At 45.6% G+C, this 20,772-nt stretch overlaps 1 protein-coding gene across 1 annotated transcript in view; it reads right to left on the reverse strand.

Moving 5' to 3' along the window:
• Positions 1-20,772, reverse strand: part of ADAM19 (ADAM metallopeptidase domain 19) — a 36,332-nt gene that overhangs the window by 4,550 nt on the left and 11,010 nt on the right. The window contains exons 4-21 of the mRNA XM_074838584.1: positions 17,164-17,242; positions 16,051-16,127; positions 14,231-14,423; positions 13,701-13,766; positions 12,230-12,301; positions 11,208-11,374; positions 9,971-10,055; positions 9,582-9,721; positions 7,789-7,966; positions 7,046-7,135; positions 5,600-5,795; positions 5,203-5,311; positions 4,475-4,679; positions 3,819-3,899; positions 2,639-2,747; positions 2,401-2,536; positions 2,102-2,174; positions 1,337-1,546 (exon numbers count right to left, since the gene is read on the reverse strand). Of these exons, the coding sequence (XP_074694685.1) occupies positions 1,337-1,546; positions 2,102-2,174; positions 2,401-2,536; positions 2,639-2,747; positions 3,819-3,899; positions 4,475-4,679; positions 5,203-5,311; positions 5,600-5,795; positions 7,046-7,135; positions 7,789-7,966; positions 9,582-9,721; positions 9,971-10,055; positions 11,208-11,374; positions 12,230-12,301; positions 13,701-13,766; positions 14,231-14,423; positions 16,051-16,127; positions 17,164-17,242 (2,266 nt within the window). The remainder of the gene's footprint in view (positions 1-1,336; positions 1,547-2,101; positions 2,175-2,400; positions 2,537-2,638; positions 2,748-3,818; positions 3,900-4,474; positions 4,680-5,202; positions 5,312-5,599; positions 5,796-7,045; positions 7,136-7,788; positions 7,967-9,581; positions 9,722-9,970; positions 10,056-11,207; positions 11,375-12,229; positions 12,302-13,700; positions 13,767-14,230; positions 14,424-16,050; positions 16,128-17,163; positions 17,243-20,772) is intronic.

Genomic DNA, 20,772 nt, shown 5'->3' on the forward strand with positions numbered 1-20,772 from the left:
AAATCCCACTGATCGCTAGGTCCAAAGAGCTCTTTTAGGAATAGCAGGAGAGAAAACCTGGCAGATACTGCAAACGTCTAGGAAGGACACTGACACTAGCAAACAGTGAAATTAATTCTTTCCCTTCTTCCCATCTCGTGGCTCTTCTCCAACCCAGAAATGGCAAGGTTTCTTTTGGAAATCCTAGGAAAAGTGTTCCATCTAGTAGGTCTGAGTGAGATAAAGAGACTGGATGCATTGGGGAGGGAACACAATGGAGATTGTGGGGAACTTGTCAACAACCAGCTGGGAAGGATACCTATTCCTTATTGACTACAGTCAGCTTCCTGCTTTTGTTTTAGTTTTCTTTCCTGCTGAAGTGCCGGCTGTTCACAGGAACAATGGAGCTAGAAACAAATCCCATTCACTAAAATATTTTGGGTTTGTTTTGCTCTATATCCTTCAGAGAGAGAGAGACTGCCTGGGAGCCAGCTCCTGCTATCCTCTGTAACTGAGCTCTTTGCTTCTTTGCTGGCCCTAACCTAATAAAGCTAGCAGGGAAGTATTTTGGTAAAATGGGCTTAAGTCAGTCTGACTGATTTGCCATCTTTTCCATAAGAGTGTAGGGTCTGTACTAAGCTTAGAACAAAATTGCCAGAAAAAAAGTAAATCAATACCCTTTCCTTATAACCCTCAAAATAACCTCATGGCTAGGATGCTCACATAAGATGGGGTCAGTCTGGGTTAAGTCTAACATTTCCTATGCAACATACTAAAGGTCCCATTTCTGCTCCACATTAAAATTTGTCTGAGACTCCCAAGGCTGTAGTCCAGGAATGGCCAAGTGCAAGATACCTGAGGGATCATCCCAAGGAATGGGGATCCTGTACTCAGTACTGACCCTCAGACTTATCACTGACCGGTAATCTGAGAAGGACTTGTTTCTGGGAGATAAGATACATGCAAATGGTAAAAGGAGCTATGCTAGACTTGCTTAGGGAAAAATCTGTACAGTCCTTTCATTCCTGGCAAATTATCTATTTGATTTTCAGCTAAAAAATGGTTACCTTGGTAAAGTGAATGCTGCTTTGTGATCCAAGATACCCGACTTCAGGTTCAGGTCAGAGGTACCAGGGGACAATTAACAGTAATTGTGCATGTTAGTGCCCAGCGTGGTCATTACCAGCTACACTACAAAGCAAGGAGCACCAACGGTAATCATCCTGTGAGATGGAGCATGCACCAGTGAGCACGGTAACTCCTACACCCCCACCAGAGTTAGAGAGGCTTCATCAGCTTCACTCAGAACAAACCTCTCAGCAAACTGCATCTGCAGGACAGCGGCACAACTCCGTACCTGAGAGATGGGGGGTTTGGGAGCAGGAGGTGCTGGCCTGCTTGGGGGTGTCCGTCGGGCAACGTCCTTTGCAGGCACCGGCTGCGTTGGCCCAGCGGGCTGCCCCGCACTGTACCCAGTGGAAGAGGTGGATGGCTGCTGTGTGGTTATTTGGAGTCCTGGAGCTTGCTGGGGAGGAGGTTTTGATGGGATTCCAGGGAAGCCAATCACCTGTGCAGAAGACCCACAAATCCCCGGAGTTACATATTTCCACTTCAAACCACCTTTTTTCTCTCTGCTACACTTTTGAGGATCTACATGAGGTCTACGAGCCACATAAGTAGAAAATATTGCCTGCAACACCAGTATGTGTTGTATATGTCTAGTAGGCATTAATTAGATAAACTGGTACAACTTGGGATCATGAGGCAGAAATGGGAACCGAGAGAACAGAGTAACTCAGGCATTAGGATTTTAAGTGATGCTTGCAAATAAACCCAGGGTTTGCAATTTCTACAGTTTTGAGAGGGGGATGGGACAGAAGATGATCTATCAGGAGAGACAAGAGGCCACACACGCCTGATCAAATCCCAGCTCCTGCTTCTAAGGAAATCACTAGAAATAGATAGTACATTCAGCTCCTGCTGACTTTCAGCCATGGGTGATGTCTGTTTTTCCCACCCTTTGACAAAATCACTCACTAATTGCACTGAGGGGGAACCACATCCCACATCTTAGGGCAGCAGCATCTCTCCCCAGGGAGGTGGAAGGTGACCTTGCCCCTACCTTCCTCTGCTCCTGAGGGGTTTTCAACTTGAAGGCAGGGTTTGCATGCCCGTTTCCAGAGGTGTCACTGACACTGAGAGGAAGAAAAGAGTAACTGTTATTTCCTTGATAAGTTCTCTCCTTTTTCTTCGTTGTATTTTCCGTTATATTTTAACTGAAGTAAAAAAATGAGAAGCAAATACTGGTTATACCAACAAACCCATCTAGTTGAATTCCTCACAGCCTCTGCAATTTCTCTTCTGTCCTGACACTGGAATGGGGTGGAGACGAGCAGGCAAGGCACAGCACTGAAAATTTACCTGAACTGAGGGGTCTTCTTTAGGGAACAGATGGCAAATTTATTCCAGCATTTCAGATAATAGAATAAAACCAGGATTCCAATGAGAAGGAGAATGGGAGCCAGGACTGCAAGAGTTATCACAACCGCCGAAGGGCCTGAGAGCAAGAAAGTAGAGTTAGTTAAATGGAAAACTCTCTGCTCCCAATCTAACTCAAGTCCTTCTGCAGTGCCACCATAGTAGAGTTGGTCCCACTGACCTTCGGGCATAGGGGGACCACTGTCCAAGCTTCCTCCACTTCCCTGCTTGTTGCAAAATGGGGGTGCCCACCCCTGGTCACAGTGGCAGTTCTTGTTGTTATTGCAGACCTGGAGCGGGAAGACTCAGAGACTTTAATGTCAGCTCCTAAAGAATCTGCAAGCTAAAAACAATTAAGCCCTTGATGGATAAAACACTACACGCCTATAAGAGTTAAATGCCTGGAAACATTTTCTTTTCAGAGTGAAAATGTCTTTTATTTCCTCAGAAATTCTCCCTTTCTCCAAAAGACAAGGGTTCTTCAGCTGAAGTACCACTAACCTGGATTCAGCAGAAAAGCAGCATTTAGAAATACATTTCTCTTGTTCTTATCTCTAAACTGAAGGACAGGAGTCTTCCCTTCCATTCAATCAAGATTCCTTATTGTTTAGGTTTATTGCTTGTCCCATTGCTATTTGTTTTCTAGTCTAGGCAGCCCCTGATTAGGGATGTCCTGTGCTAATTGTAGCATTTAATTTGATTCTGTGGAGTAGCTGACAATCACTTCCTACAGCTTCATGGATTGTAAGAAATGAAGCAGACTGGGAATGAAAGAATGGGGTGAGTCCCTCTCCTTGTCAGGTACATCATGGGGCGCCCCAGGCTGCTCAGGGAGACACACACTGCTGCACACTGCTGTGTTGAATTGCTCCTCTCCATTGCCTAACTGGACCATAAGGATTGAGAGATGTTGATGTTCTGTGCCAGAAACATCAGCAAAAGGTGTAGAAAATTCTCACCAGCCTTTTCTTTCCATCCCCTGAGGGCACAGCAGAGCACAGTTTGGGATAAACTATTCTAAACATGACTTTTTACTATGCTTTTCCTTCAGTAAGTCTGATTTTTTTTTATTCAATCTAAACTGGGCCCAGAAGATATTTCTGTAACATTACCCCTTCTTGTTTTCCATTCATTGAAATTCATATCACTCCTGTGGACCGCCTTAAATCCTATGTCAAAGGGACACTCACAGACCAGAAAATGCGTCAAGCATGAAAGGAATGTGCAGATTAATAACCAAGAAGCAGATGTCTGGAGTGAATGTAAGCATGGCATCAGAACTGAGCTGAACAACCATCCACAGATGAATGGCAGCCCATCCTGCTTCAGTATGAAATGGAGATGAAAAGGAAGACACCTACTCCATGCCCATGGCACTTTTTGCTACAGCCTTCAGACTCAAAGATGATGGATGTGTTCTGGCAGCGTCCCTCAAAGCAAACCTGCAGAGAAAGCATCCAAAAACTCTGCGTTAGCTCTTTGGGTTACGTACCATATCGCTGCTTTGCGCTATTTTGTGACTCGCAGGGTTCCAGACACCTTGGCAATACAAGTAATACCCTGGGCAGAACAACAGGCCATGAAGTTAACCTGGTTCCCAAGCAAATATTTAATCATTACCCTAAATCCCAGCTAACGTGTATCAGAGAGAGAGGAGTGGGAGCTCAGAAGCTGATAGCTTGGTCATGCCCGTGTGGCAAGTCTCTGAAGGAGCTCTCAGGTATCTTGATTTCTAATCGTGTGTCTCACCTCTAAGCAAGACAACCTCAACCAACCAGTGAATCCCAGATTTAGCACTGGCCCTGAACTTTAACTGGCAAAGACTTAAGGTATGGCCTTTGGTGTGTATTCTTCCATTGCTTCTCAGAAGCCTCTAAGAAATTATTTTTCTATCAAAGTCTCCTAGAAAGGCATTAGACATAAGAAATGAATGCCTTGACAATCACAAAGCACTTTCCAGATGGAAAAGTGATACCCTGAACCTCCCCCAAGCCATTACAGGCAGGACTGTACCTACATGATGACTCCCACATTTTGTTCCTGTCAACACCAAGCCAGGATCCAGCATCTCCTTTTCTTCGCTCTCCGATCTGTACACATGGGTCCCTCGGCACCTCAGCTGTGTCCTCTGCATGTGGATAGTTGTGTCTATGGCCACCGCATTGGACTGCAGGGGTTTAGAAGCAGAGCTCTGGCACTGGATCTTCCCACATTTAGCATCTCTGATTTCAAAGGAAAGGCTAAAGTGATTATTTCTGGCTTGCTGAATGTTTTGCAGGCATCAGTTCTACATGTAAATTAAAGCAGGAGTGTTGAGTCATTCTTCAATGGCAAAAGAGCAAGCACCTCCCAAGAGCTAACCCAAGCAACAGTGCCGGATGGGTACTGATGGTACCATTTCACTGTCCCCATGGGTAGGCCAGCCTCAGCAAAATCACAGATAAGACGTTTTTGTCTCAGTTAAAAAGCTACATTTAACTTACAGATTTGAAAATCCTCTCTTCTGTTGCTTTGAAAAAATAGCTACTAGATGTTTTAAAATGCAAAAGGCAGGGAAAATGGTAAATTTAAAGCTGCAGTCGTTAAGTGCTCTAAGTCTGATGAGGATGCAGCTGGTTTCCCAGGAGGCAGAGGAAGGGAGTGAAACCAAAGCATAGATCAGTTTTATCTACTGGCCCATAACTCTGTAACATATAAAAACATCTTCTCCAACAAGCAACTCTTGGCTGCCACTCTGCTTTCTACCTCATCTCACATTTCCTGTAGTTGCCGTAGATATCCTTCCCACAGTTCCCGTAGATGTCTCCAGCGGCATTAACCTTCTCAAAGCAGGAGTCTGGTGCTGGCCTTGCTCCTGCATGGAAGAGACTCATGTGGCTGATTCCTGTGGAGCCTGGCAGCCCATCTCACCCCATGCCAAACACTCAATTTTCTTTTTCTGGGATAGTTTGCACATGGGAAATTTTTGCTGCCTCCTCCAAGTGAGCAAGGCAAGAGAAAAGGCTCCTCAGACTTTGCCACTGATAAAGGGTATGGAAGGTACTACTGTGATTCTGTGATACACAGGGTGAATAATAGTAAGATGCCATACAATATTGCCTGTTCAAAGGACAATGTATTTCGCTGCGAGTAGTGTCCTTACCAGGCCCCCACAGCTGCACACACTGGTCTTTATATGTGAGACACATGCCACTGTAGCAATAGGCCTTCCCTCCGTCACAGGAAGCCCCATCGATTTGGTAAGAGTTGGGGGGGCAAAACGGTGTCTCGCCAGTGCAGTATTCTGGGAGGTCACAGAGTCCTGAGCTTTCCCTGCAGAGAGTTCCCGGAGACATCAGCTAAAAAGATACAAAGGGAAAAGAACGGAATTATTGCTTGGCTCCTTTGTAGTTTCGTGTCTGCACAAAGTCTCCCTGTAGATAAGAAAAAGTCTTGCATGCGTCTCTTCATCCACCTTGTCTTGGGTTTTTTGAGGTGAGCAGTGATCCAAATGACTCTGTAACTTCATTTAACTGGCTGAGCTCTGTAGAATCAAATTACTGACTGGGTCACTTCTCTAGGTAGCAATGAGATCATGCACAGAAAAGAAGGCTGCCAGATCTCAAGGGGACACCGATCCATCTCCCTCTACCCTAGGGTAGGATCAGATTTACCTAAATCATTTCTGACAGATGTTTGTGTAATCTATTCTCAAAACCTTCCCTGCTCGGCAAGTTTGTTTCAGTGCTGGCCTGACATTTCTGTTGGAGACGTTTTCCTAATGCGTAACTTTTGTGTCCCATGCTTATGAGTTTACCCAGTTCATTCTTGCCCTGTTCACCATGGACATGGAGGGCATACACAGTTACAATCTAGGAGGGTTTTCCAAGTCTCTTGTGAAAAGAGTGAGTCCAGGTGGATTTCTGCAAAATTATTTTCCACATGCTCAGGATAGGTCAGTAAGAGCACACAGTCAATGTGCAAACATGAAAATGAGCTTAAGAGAAATGTTTGCCTATGTTAATTTTTGAGATCATTTGTTGTCAAAGCTTGAGCTCTTTGGCTCAAAAATCAGAAACACATTTTAACTAGCCTCTATAAGGAAAGCTGAGTTTTAAAATTGTAGTGGTCACATGCATACAATCCTCTTTGCTGGCGTTTCTTCATCAAGCACCTGGGCTAAAGGAATTCAACTGCATCCCAGAAAAGAGGATTTAGAGCAAAGATAGCATCCAACCTAATCCCCGGAGGAAGTGTTGGCTCTAAGAGCTCTGTCTAGATGTCTTCTAGAGCCAAAGAAGAGAAATATTCATTCTGATTCATCCTATCCCTAAGTGTTTTAAGAGACGCAGTGTGACTCCATTGCAGCGGCATTCACAGCTCATCTTAATTTATCACAGGAGTCAATCAAATTAGCTAGAAGAAAGGACCTCACTAGTCTGATTGCACTTGTAGCTGTTGTACTTAAAAATCAGATCACGTTGCTTGCAGGTGAGGAGCTGAACTCCATGTCTGGCTGTGTTTGCTCCCATTTCTCCTCCATTTTTCAGCCTCACACCTCCACCACCATTATTCCCTCTCCTCTCTTAGGAAAACTCAGGGATCCCACCTTGCACTGATGACAGCAGCTGCCATGGGCACATTCAGCACCCAACTTCAGGGAGCAGGTGCTGGCGTCACAGCAGGGGTTATTGCATTCCTGAAAAACAGTGAGATGCAGCAGAGTTTACAAGGCAGATGTTCAAGACAAGAATATGCCAGAGCATCAAAGCGCAAAGCTGACGCTAATCTGTTCTTGTACATGATGAATTACAAGCAAAGTAACAGCCTTCCCTCCCCAATATGTTCATGATACCCAGCATGTGCTGAATTACAGTACTGCATAATCGTCTCCTCTGTTGTACTGAGTGGATACGATACACCTGATGAGTCTGGGCTGCCGGCTCCAGCTCCCTTTTGTCCCATTAGTCAAAGTATGGATTTGGAGAAGTGAGATGCGGTGCTAAGAGAAGCCCCATCCTTATCAGGAACAGAGCCATAGGTAAAGAGAACTTACATATGAAACTGCAACATTTAAGATCACTTTTTTTTTTCTTTTTAAAATGAAGTTTTCATCAGATCCATTCAGCCATGAGTTCTGGGATGCATTGTCCTACGCACTGTGAGTTTCGTTAGCCATGATACTTTACAACCTTGATTTGCATTGAGTCTACATTTACATACAGGGAAGGTGTGCATATCTCCTGCACAAACAAAAGCTGTTTACATATCACATAACTGTATTTGCCAAATACATAATAAAATCATTGTGTCCCACTAAACCCCAAACGGTTGGATCTGAACAATTGTTACCTCCACCTCTCCACAGTCACACTCCTCCCCCTCTTCCAAGTAGCCATTTCCACATTTCTTCCCACCATACATTTTTTTGGTATCCGGCATATTGGAGAGACACATCCCTCCACCAGACTGCAGATACTTCTCCAGCTCTTTTCTATTGCACTGGTTGAACACCTTGGGGAATGGGTGCCTGAATATGGACAGTGTAGAAAAACATCATAACAGATCTGGGAAATGGTTTAGAAAACCAAAAATGAGCACATGCAAATCCTGACGAGTGCCAGAGGACACAGGTCCCTCTGAAGTCTATGAAACTGTGCTAAAGAAGATCATGATTTTGTGTGCCTGTTCAAAATCAGATCCATCTGGATTATATTTGAAGATAAGGTGAAATTGCACTGCAAGACTGTCTATATAACATAATGGCCTTGAAAAATAAACTTTATTGAAACAAAACATGTTGAGTTAGATTCAACTTTGATAGCTGACAAGTATGGCTGTCCTTACCTGCTCAGTACTGAAGCTGTGGCTTATTCCTAACTGCTTGAACAAGCCTGACAATCCAGCACTCAGACTGTGAATAACTGCTTGTAAATCTAACTGCTAAAAATAGTATTTTCTTTTTCCTATCTACTGCCTCATTGCGAATGATGTGCATATATTTTGTTAACATGAATTATTAATTTCTGTTGCTACAATGCCAGATACACTCTATATATGACCGTGCATGTGTGTGTTCATGTTCTACTTGCATGCCATTATGTTTTCACTTCTCACCTAAATGTTTTTCCTTATTTGGAGGAAATCATGCACGTAAAAGAAGATATCTATGGGGAAAATTCTGTTAAAACCTGCTAAACCCCAAGAAGGAAGCCTTGGGGAAACAGGGAATGTGGCTTTAAATGAATGGGTTCGTCTGACATTTTTACGTGACTGAAATATAGAAGCTGTTGTGGTTCCTCATCCAAAATAAGCTCTGGAATCCCTGTGGGTTTCCAGAGTCACTCTCGCTTCCCCTCTCTCTCAAAGCCAGCTATTTTTTCCCTTTTAAACACAGGCTTTCTGTGGTTCACTGAAACTAAGCAGTATTCTTAAGACAACATGCAGTCAATCTGTTTTCATGTCTTCTGACTTAGAAATATAGCCCTATTGCTATGCCTTTTAATAAAAATCAGTTCTTTCCTGAGGCAATCCTTTTTCCTCTCATTACCACATTATAATGCACATTAGCTTTTGCACGAGATGCTTTAGAAACCCTATCAATTATCTATCTACGCATCTTGTGTGAAGTGAAAACTGCCTAAACCTCTACGTGCCAAGGTCACACATGTTCTGGTCACCCCTTTTTTCTCTGTACTTGTTGGCAATAGACAGTCCAGGTTTTGCAGAAGGATGTGTGTGTATATGCATTGAACTTGATTTGGGGTGATGGATCATGTGGTAGGACACAGTGGGAAGCACAAACTCGGAAATGAGGGCTTAGAGGGGTCCTGTGACAGTCTCTTAGGACAGAAGATAGGAAAATTTTCCTTTTTACCACAGTTTAGAGCTCCACTTCTAACTGCTGCAAGGTCCCTCCATTACCTAAAGCCAATCCCATGCAGGAATAAGTTCATGGGAATTTAGCAAATTGCTACTGATCCACAAGTCAGGGTTTTCCCAGCAGTATTTTCTCTATAAACACACTGGCTCCAACAGGCAGCAACAGACCCACCTTCAGTCTGCATTTCTAGCTCTTACTCCACCAAGGCTCTTGTAACAAAACCCTTTGCATTTCTCCATAAGATCCTGTAAGACGAACTCACCCCGTTGCAGAAGCCATGATGCAGCCTCCATCTTCTGCAGGGGTTGTACAGCAGCCAGCTGAATCATGATTCATGCCAAAATTGTGTCCCATCTCATGGGCAATAGTAGCAGCAACACCAATGGCATTATCAGAGTGATCCTGTGCAAGGTCAAAGAGGCACATCAGCATTTTACCTGTGCCTGTCCTGTGCACCTCGGAGTTAATGGGGTAAGCAGCACTTCTCATTACTACATGTAGAAAACATCTACTGAAAACATCTTCCTGCCTATGAGCAGGTGAATTAGAAGCTTTCACAGGACATATTTTCTTTCTGGGCTTTAGGAGGCATCTCTCCTTTGTATTCACTGCTAGCAAGAAACATCTTATTAGGCTTTAGCAATTACTTACCATGTTCACTCCTCCTGACTGGTAATCAGAGCACATAGCCATCACAGGAGCCAAGCCTACTGTAGTACCTTGGAAGGGCACACCCCTAAAATCAACCCAGAAAGACCATGAAATGGCACTGAGGCACTTGAGAAGGCAAGACAGAGAAATGCATCCTACAGTCCACAGCTTTATACATATACACAGTGTCAGGTGAATACATTTTCTTCAGTAGTATCTTCAAGTACAGGACATTATAGCAGAGGCACAAAGCCTAAAGACTTATTTTTCTTGGACTATTTTATTTATGGGCCAATCGGTCAATCCTATTTTTTAAAATGGTCTGGTGTCAAAAAAGGCTCCCCCTGAGCTTTGCAACAAGCACAGAAAAGACTATTTCTGGATCCTTAATTACATACTGTTTTGAATATTTCATTCACCCTAAGCCTGCTATTCGTCAGCTTGGGATTCAGGGACTTGACAGAGTACTAGGTAACACCTTTGAGGTGCAGCCATGCTCATCTCCTGCCTGGTGAGCTGGAATTCTGCACCGTCCCAGCCAGCATATCTGAAACGGGAGCCTTGGAAATGGTGCTCAGGACATGACTAGGTGAAGGTGAAATACAGTAATGTTAAAGGGAAAAAACAAACAAACAAAACAAGGGAAAAGGCATTGCATCTCCGCATTTCAGTCCTACAGGTTTCTCCTCTGACTCACCACTATTTACTGGTGGATGAATTACCATGGGAGAGATAAGGAGGTCTAGGAGTTGCTGCAAATTTTTCTTCCAGTGACATCTGCACTGCTGGCCATAGCTACTGGCCCTAATGAGATCAGTAGGATGAGTCACAGACAATCAGCTAGCTCCCAGCATCGTATCCCCTGTGTCTCGGCAGGATGAGTTAGGAATGAATGCCTTCTGCAAAGGGCTTAGCTCCCCTTTACAGGTCTTGCTTATGGTTCAGATTTTCTTGAAATTGTACATATAGCTGTGATAGATCATGTGCAGCTGCTTGTGATACACACACACTTCAGCTGATGCACTTTGATGCATGTGTATTGAGACTGCTGCATAGCCTGGGACCTTCACTTTCCTTAGAGTGGTTGTGCTCTGGCTGCCAGAGCTTAACACTGGCTGAGTGGCCGCTACATCAATCTGCTACTCTGAATCTTAGAATGATATAATCTTACATACTGATTTCCCACCCACCCAAACCATTTGTCAGAAACAGGTTATTTCAGGAGTAATAAACTTACGTGATTAGTTGGGCATTATCATGTTTTCTGCGCACCCGCTCCTTGCTACTCCAGGCCAGAAAGGACTTCAGGGTGGAGTAGGGGTTCTCAGTTACATCGCATTTATTCCAATTACTCCAGATCTCCAGCCCCACTAAGGCAATCCGGATATTCAGGGATCTGTAAAACTAAGATACAGGAAGGAAAAAACATGACAAAATGAGCACCATTAATCTATTTTACTGTGCTTTAAATCTTGAATATAAACCCTGCTAAGTGCTACTACAAGTACACATGTCCAGAGAAGATGCTCACTCTGGAAACACATTGCAACTTAGTGCCACAGTTCTGCAGAGAGAAATGTGCACCACCCACAAACCTAACTTTGATTAACTAGAGATGCTGAACTTTCATTTTTAAATGAATAACAAATAGATAATCTAGAGAAACAAGGACTGGAGACTGAGATCATGTTTATCTTTAGATATGTTTATCTTTAGATATGTCAAAATTCCTGAAAAGAGGAAGGAAATAATCCACTGCTCATGTCAAGTACAAACAGGACAAGTCTTCATGGGCAGCAGGGTGAAGGGAGTGGTGGAAGTTTAAGGGGAGAAGGGGAACATGAAGGGAGTAGATCTGAACAGCTGTGACATTTCCTTCAGCAGCACTGGGTACCATGTGCAAGGATGACCTCTGAAGGTTCCTTCCAGCTCTACTTGCAAGATTTCTACAATCTAAAGTGAAAACCTTAGTCCCTTGTCAAAAACCAGTATTTAGGTAACACTGTTACTACAGAGATGTATTAAAATTCAGAGATGCTCATGCTGGCTCCAAGGTAAGGAATGGAGATTCTCCTACCCCGTCCCTGATGTCCAACAACAGAATTGTTTCTCAGATGCTCTACACTCCCCAAGTCACCGGGGAGAACTGTCGAAACATTATTCTTCCTCCTGAGAAGGCAGTCTTCCTCTGTCACAATTAATTCTAATAATTCATGATTTGGACTTTGCTTTTCTCAGTTCAGGCACACCCAATCTCACCTTATCTACGTAATTAGCAGCCTCCACTAATTTAAGCCTTGTTGCTTCAATGTTGAAGTGATGCTTCTGAAACTGAACAAAATGGATGTTAGACAGCACAAAGGCAACTAGAAAGAACTGTGTTAAAACAAGTCACATTACTCTGGGAATAAGAAAGTAACTCTCAGGTGAACCCCAAAAGCCTTCTTTTACTGTACAGCTGCCTGTAAACCCACCTGTACATGTATATTCAGAATTCATCCCTGGCATCCCATGGCAGGGATGTTACTCAAACAGTGGTAGCAACTCAGTGGGGCAACCAAACTTATCAGAGCTCCCAAATCCAGGGGCTGACAAAGAACTGACAAATTTGTCAGGTGAAATATATGGTAACACGACTTCATGTCTGAGGTCAAGCCTACTGCAGCGCTCATCATATCTCACTCATCCAATGAATGGGGGATGCATCTCACTTATCCAACGAATTTGCCTACTTAAACCACCTGGCAATTAACGAGTTAATTTTAGCAAACTGTTTGATTCAAGGAATTAAAGTTGCAAAAAGTTTCGATTGTTGTTTAACAGACCACAAAACCTGGGACTTCTTCTAGTGAGAGAGACAGTAAAGTAAGAGCAGTTAACAACGACACTGCGAGGGTGTTTACCCCAGTGTGGCTAATGAACTGGTGAACAACATATGCCACTTTCTGGGTATAATGTGTTTCCTCATAGTTTTCCTGGTATTCTGCTGCCTAATAGAGAAACCAAAATAGGTTCTGCCTCTTTAGTTTTGTTCAGAATAAATTACAGCCCAGAGCACTACGTGGCTTTCTCTACTGGAGTTTCAAGTTGTGAATTATGAATAGGACCAGCCTGACTCCTGTCTGTGCTGGAGATTAACCGACCGGCAAAACACTGCGTGGTTTGCACTGTCAGTAAGTACATCTGGCGTGCTATCCAGGCTGGCGATGGGGGAGGGATTGCTCACTTCACTGGGTCTCTTCCAGCCCTATTCTATGATCTGGAGCCTTAAAAATGTCTATTTATACATCTGCTACCAGCTCAGAGCAGAGGATAATCATGGTTATCTTCTCTAGAGATTAAGTGTACTGCAGAGTCAGAAGCATGTCATTCCTGGAGACCCACAAGTCACCCGAGGCTGAAGGCAGTCTCTCCCATCAATAACTAGGGCTGACCATGGTACCTTGGGAGGCCAGAACTGACCTCCAACCCTAGTCCTTCATCCATATCACAGCCTGCATCTCTCCCCTGGCCAACAGTGGCTGATGGTGGTGGCAGAGGGGACATGGCTGGTAGGACAAAAGTGACAAAGAAACAGATTCCCTGTCTGCTGGTGGGGGTAGGACCATTGAGATGGCAAGAAGAAACCTGTTGAACTCCAGCTGTCCTCCCCGCCCCAGGAGATGCTGCAGGTGGGATGCTTACTCTGGGCCCCGTGCTCAGTTGGCATAAACATGATCCCGTTTCTTACCTCTGCATAATCAGCCACAAGCAGAAGCTCCACATACTTTGTAGCCTGCAGAGTCTCCCGTTTCACCTGTGGCAGCAGCAACACAGGTTATTTCCCCAGCAGCTCCCAAAAAACTCTTGACAAAACATACGTACAGGTCATTTTTCCCAGTTTGTTTTTCACTGGCCATTCACCCCACCCTATCACGCCCAGGGATCTCCAGATGTGACTGACTTATAGCAACCAAGTTTCACAAGTCAGTTGAACTAAACCAAGTGCCCATGTGCCCGTACTCAAGCCACCCATTTGTTCATGCATTGGATGCACAAGTCTGTGCAGGAACAGCTACAGCCCAGATTCCTCGTGCTACACAATGGTCCCAAATGCTCATTTATTTCCCTGCTGGAGCCACTATTTGGCAACCAGCTTGCTACAAATCCTTTTAAATATTCTCCTTCATTTCACTTTCTGAGCTATGCTCCTGGAGAACAGCAGGCTCCTCGGGCTTGCTTTGGAGCATCATGCACGGACCTGGTTTGAGCTCTGCTCACCCTCTGGCTGGGTGGTTTCATCCCAGTTGTGAAGTCCCTGAGCCAGTCTTCAGCTGCATCCCCAGTGCCCTGGTAGCCACAGGCTCCTCTCTGTAACCTCAGGTTGTCCAACCTGTAGATCAAATGCTGGTTTGGGCTGTCAGGAACAGGCTCTAAGATATAGCTGGAATTGCTGCTTAATATGATAAGTCCTCTGTTGAAACAGGAAGCAATAAGAGAAGTTAATTACTATCACAGTAACCGGAGACAAATCCTTCTTCTGCTGCTGAGTTTCTCTCTGACCCTGGCAAGGCACTTAGCAGGCCACTCAGTTCATTAATAAAAAGGATGGGAATATTTTGAGTCCAGAGGGGAGAATCCCCAAGCTTTCATATATTAAAATCTATTCAGTGGGCCTCAGACATTCAATTAAGGGGCTATTGGAGCATTTGCTGCAACAGTGCTAACCTGAGAAGTCCTGATATTTTTAAAAGTACAGCTTTTTCTTCAGGGGCAGTGGAAGCTTTTCAACCAATTGAAGAAATTTGTCTTTAGCAGAACTGACCTAAAAAATTTGAAGACTTTGTCAATAGAAAAAAACACAGTTCTCTCTGGGTCTGCACACAGCCATATGGTTCTGGTTTTCTCAATGAGCATGTAACAGCCAGGAGAACTGGAAACCTGTGATGCCCACTAGATGTGTGGCTCGACAGGCAGCATGCCACCCTGTGAAGGCTCAGAGTGAAAACAGCCGCGTGTGCTCAGCTCCTGTGCCTTCCCAGCAACTGGAAAACAATGTCGAGGAGCTGCCAGCACAGCACACGCTGACAGCTCAGGGGTGCAGGAACCTACTGCATGTGCACACCGAGACAGCTCTATCTCCTCTGCAGCTGGAAGGCAGAGCCTAGGAAAACGCAGGCTGACAGAAGCAAGGCACACCTGTGACTACTTCTGATTTTGGATTATTTCTTGCAAGCCACAGGTGGCTGCAGTGTCCTGTTTATCTCACTGGGCTCTTTGGCCTGTGCTACATTCACTTAAGATGTCTCAGGTTTGCTTTGGCACTGGCTGTTTCCTGGCTGGAGCCAGTCCCATCAGCACAGCTTCCAATCAGCGCTTGAGAGCAGATGACCACTAATATCAATAAAGCCCATGTGCTGTTTTGGAAACAAACTCTGAGCTGGTGTAAATGAATGCAGATCCTTGGTCACAACAAGCCATTTCATTTACTCCTGCTGAGGATACAGACAGTCTTTTCCTGCCAAAGACTCCATTACTACCAAAGCGAAGATTTTAAATGCGTAACACACACCACCCCAGCACCACCCAGGGAGAAAGCAGAGAGCAGGGCTGACAACCCAGGAGGAAGGTCAGACTTGAAGACTTTTCCCCAAAATTCACTCAAAAACCTGCCAGTTGTGAGAGACTGGGAGGAGGAGCTGGTTTATGCAACAGTGTGGAGTACTGGGCTGGGACGTGGCAAGTCCCGTCCCTGTCTCTGTAGGGGATGCAGCCCTGAGCCGCTAATGAGAGTCTTTTGCTACAGTGGACTCGTGGGTTAAACTCACTTATTGTACAAGTCCATGTTGCCAGCACAAAGGAGGAAGAAGTCTAGGAGCCGGCTATGAGGCCATGGCTACTAATGATACCCAATTTCTGCATTTCCCCCAACACACTCCCTTTTATGTCCAGGAACCTTGGCTGGGTGGCATTTGAGAACAGGTCTATCTGCCCAGAAAGAAATACGGCAACCGGGCCGCTGGGGAGCAGAGCTCACGTGGCAGCAGGCTGAGGAGCTGAGCAGAGCCGTTCCTGCAGCGCTGGCATCACCAGGCACTTACCGCAGTCCTCGACACGTGCTGAGCGCGACGCTGGAGTGCTCTCGGCCCCTCACCACCCCGTGGTAAAAGCAGTGGTCCTGAAAGGCAGAGGGGAGCAGGGCTGGCAATGCAGTTTCAGGATGGACACGTGCTACATTTAGGCATCACTTAGTCCCATGCAAGTACAGCCAATGCTCCAGTAATCATCCTCTTTCCACTGCATTTAGCAGTTGACTATCACAACTTAAATCTCTGTGAGTCTGCATCGAAATCTGGCCTTTCAGCTGCCATACGTGGCTTGTGTGAGTACATCAAACAGCTCCTTGTTGCCAGTAAAAATTAAGAGCTTTGAATCCCCAAGGAAGCAACTTAGATGGCTGCAGCATTAAGGCCGATCCAAAGCTTTCTGCCTGTAACAGGAGCTGTCTATCGAAGGCAGCTGGCCCCGGGTCAGGCCCCAGAGGACGTGCCTTCAGCCCCAGAGAGGGTGATGCCATGGGCAGTGGGGAAGTCCCAGTCTGGGGTTCCAGGCAAGACAAAGGCAGCCTCTGGCAGGGACAAGGAGGCTTTGGGGCAGAAACGCCAACATATTCATCACATCCCTTCCCCTTGCCCCGGGGCAGCATTAGTAAATATGATCTCATGGGGTTTTTATCTCTTATTTTTGCATCTCAACCAATGCACATCTTTGTGCCACTGCAGTGGAGAATCAGCCAAGGCCTGCGTGAGATCAGTAATTTATGGGATTTTTACTGAACAGGAGCCAGCTTACACAGACTGGTTTTCCCAAAAGCTGGGAACATCCCCAGCATGGAGTACTCAGTGGCAAAACTAAAAGCAAGAGGATGAGCAGCAGGAGGAACAAACAATTCCCCAGCACCCAGAGAGAGGGGAGCGATGCTGGAGGCTGACCTGGGCTCTCAGAGCCTGGGCAAAACAGTAAGATGTTTTAACCATTGCTGGGGGATGGAGACACTTTCTTGCTGGAACCCCCCAGGTCAGAAAGTTGGATGGCTTAAGGCAGACCCATGGGCTCAAAGAAAGGCTCTGGGGAAAAAAGCTCATCCGCTTCTCCAAGCTCCCTGCCTGGTCTCCCCTGCATGCCACGGGAGGGAAAGCGCTCTCTGCACTCACCGTGTGGGTCAGAGAGGTGGTCTGGGGTTGTCCAGTCCGGCTGTAATGAGTCTCAGTGTAGCTTGGTGCAAAGAGGTTTCTGCAGATACAGGGAGGGGAAAAGAAAAGGGAAAAAAAAAAAGACAAAAAAGACAGTAAGACCTTTCTTTAGACCTGGATTTCTGTTTCCTAGGTGTGTTAGAAAATCAGCTAGATGCAGCTTTTTTTGATGTCACTGTAAATATTCCCATTGCGGTGAACCACTGTTGTGGACACGGGCTGGTCGCTGTTTGCTGCCTGCAGTGTGAAACCAATTGCCATGCACAGAGAGGGCAGACAGGAGACAGATATTTGGGGGACACTAGCGGAGAGCTACGCTGTATCTCTGCACTCTGCTCTGGGTCATCACTTTCTGCCTGCAAGGCACTTGTTAACACCCTGTCCCCAGGGAGGCAGTGGCTAATGGCTTCCTGGTGGCCCAGGAGCCATTAAGCTGCTGCAGAACCAGTGCTGCAGGTTGTGCTTCCCTGTGCAAAGCACGCTGTGATGGCAGAGGGTCAGAAGGTGAAAGTGTAGTTGACCTTGCCACATCCATCTACCTGCTGCCCTGTCAGGAGCTGAGCACTTCTCATGGAGCACACCCACTTCTGAACGGGCGCAGTGACCCACCTTCCTAAGTGGCATCATAAAGATGTTGTGGGATGGCTCCTGTGACTGGGGTGTTGGAATGGAAGGATACAGGCTCTTTAGGAAGGACAGGCAGGGAGACGAGGAGAGGGGGTCACCCTCTATATCCATAATCAGCTGGAGTGAATGGAGCTCTGCCTGGGGATGGATGAGGAGCTGACTAAGAGCTTATGGGTCAGGATTAAAGGGACAGCAGCAACAGGAGACGTTATAGTGGGGGTCTGCTACAGGCCACCCAACCAGGAAGACCAAGCGCATGAGGTCCTCTATAGACAGATAGGAGCAGCCTTATGTTCACAAGCCCTGGTTCTCATGGGGGACTTCAACCACCGCAATATCTGTTGGAGGGACAATACAGCAGGGCATAAGCAATCCAGGAGGTTCCTGGAATTCACTGATGATAACTTCCTTCTCCAAGAGATAGAAGAAGAACGAGGAAAGGTGCTATGCTGGACCTTGTTCTCACCAACAAGGAGGGGCTGGTGGGGAGCATGAAGCTCAAAGGCAGCCTTGGCTGCAGTGACCATGAAATAGTAGAGTTCAAGATCCTTAGGGCAACGAGGAGGGCGCAGCAAACTCGTTACACTGGACTTCAGGAGAGCAGACTTGGCCTCTTCAGGGATCTGCTTGGCAGAATACCATGGGATAAAGCCCTGGAGGGAAGAGGGGCCCAAGAAAACTGGTTAATATTCAAGGATCACCTCCTCCAAGCTCATGAGCGATGCATCCCAACAAAGAGGAAGACACGTAAGAACAGCAGGAGGTCTGCATGGATGAACAAGGATCTCCTGGACAAGTTCAAACACAAAAAGGAAGCCTACAGAGGGTGGAAGCAAGGACAGGTAGCCTGGGAGGAATACAGAGAAAGTGTCTGAGCTGCCAGGGATCAGGTTAGGAAGGCCAAAGACTTGATAGAATGAAATCTGGCCAGGGACATCAAGGGCAACAAGAAAAGCTTCTATAGGTACGTCAGTGTTAAAAGGAAGTCTAGGGAAAATGTGGGCCCTCTGCAGAAGGAAACAGGAGACCTGGTTACCTGGGATATAGAGAAGGCTGAGGTACTCAATGACTTTTTTGCCTCAATCTTCACTGGCAAGTGCTCCAGGCACACCATCCAAGACACAGAAGGCAAAAGTGGGGACTGGGAGAATGAAGAACTGCCCACTGTAGGAGAAGATCAGGTCCGAGACTATCTAAGGAACCTGAAGGTGCACAAGTCTATAGGACCTGATGAGATGCACCCCCAGGTCCTGAGGGATCTGGCAGATGAAGTGACTAAGCCACTATCCATCATATTTGAGAAGTCGTGGCAGTCCAGTGAAGTTCACCATGACTGAAAAAGGGGAAACATGATCCCCACTTTTAAAAACAGAAAAAAAGACCTGGGGAACTACAGGTCGGTCAGTCTCATCTCTATGCCCAGCAAGATCATGGAGCAGATCCTCCTGGAAACTATGCTAGGGCACATGGGAAATAGGGAGGTGATTGGTGAGAGTCATCATGGCTTCACTAAGGGCAAATTGTGCCTGAAAATTTTGGTGACCTTCTACGACAGGGTTACAGTGCTGGTAGATAAGGGAGGAGAAACTGATGTCATCTACCTGGACTTGTCATGCCCCAGATATACTGGGATTAGATTCAGTGCACCAAGTTCAGTGTACCAAGCACACCATAGGCCAGTTCAGGACACATCTGGGCATGGTGTGAGTTCTCAGCTCAAATCCAGGCTCTCTCCAGTGCCCAATCTGAGCACAATTATAAACCAGTCTGCATCTGTATTTCAACTTCTGCCCAGAAGCCAATTCCCATCTTTGTCCTAGGAAAATGCTGATTCCCCAATTTGAATTTGTTTGTGTCATCCTCATATAGACAATATTCTCCCTGTCTTCAGCCCTGGATCAGACCAAAAGTCTATAAAAGGCGCTCCTGTGCACTGAATAGTAAGCGTTTTGATTTGGTTCCAGGGGAAACAGCCTTCCCCTTCTTTTTAAACATCTGCATTTGCTAAACAGTGATGTAAAAAAGTACAGTAAGTCAAAATCTGGGCCAAACCAAGAAGGTCATATCCTGTGTCCCTCTCAGCAGCAGTAAAATGTAGGTTTAAAACAGTTTTTTAAAACAATGGCCTCACTTCCAAAAGTTTGGAGAAGGATCACAGAATATGCCCCATCTATGAAACACACTTCTGCAGCAACCCTGTGGTGCCTTCAGACCACCAAAGTGCCACACTTGCCACGCCACGAGGATGCCACGTGCATCCTGGGCAGTGTGATGCCAGCAACGCTGCAGCTGCAGTTCAGTCCTGCATCCCTGCTTAATGCATTTCATGCACCAGATTTTTGAACTATGCTCTGCAAGAAAGAAAAAATTTTCTTCTTTTCTTTGCTTGATTTCTTTAGGCTGGATAAAGAAAGCTGTATTAGAAGCAGAACCAAAGATTTTTCCATCTGTCGTGGTTTTGGTATGTGTCAGTCAGGTCTAATCTACTTTGAAAGCCTCTCTGTTTAAATAAGGGATTTGGTGCTTGTAATATCTAATTAAATTAGGCCAGAGCAACAGGAGACGCAGTCTTTTATCAAAGTGTTTGAAAGTGCTTCCCCCATCCAGCATCCAAAGGCTCAGACACCTGAACAAGTACTGATGGCTTAGTGTCAGACAAAACTGTGTGCCACTGTTGTATTTAATAGCATTTGATGTCGGGAATACAACAGCTTTCATCTCCACTTTCAAAGTTCACTGTAGCCCAGGAAAGCTCATTTTGTTTCTTTCTGATGTGTTAGTTCTCATCACTAGATCCTGTCAGTGATCAGAAGGCAAGATTGCTGCGTTCAGCTATCTCTAGTCTGTAAACTGAAGATAAGCACACAAGCACCATCCCACAGAAAATAACTCCCTTCATCTCCCTGACTGCAATAGCTTGCTCAGCATGAGGCTGCAAGAAAC

This window comes from Strix aluco, chromosome 13 (genome assembly GCF_031877795.1).
Source record: "Strix aluco isolate bStrAlu1 chromosome 13, bStrAlu1.hap1, whole genome shotgun sequence".
Lineage (NCBI taxonomy): Eukaryota > Metazoa > Chordata > Aves > Strigiformes > Strigidae > Strix > Strix aluco.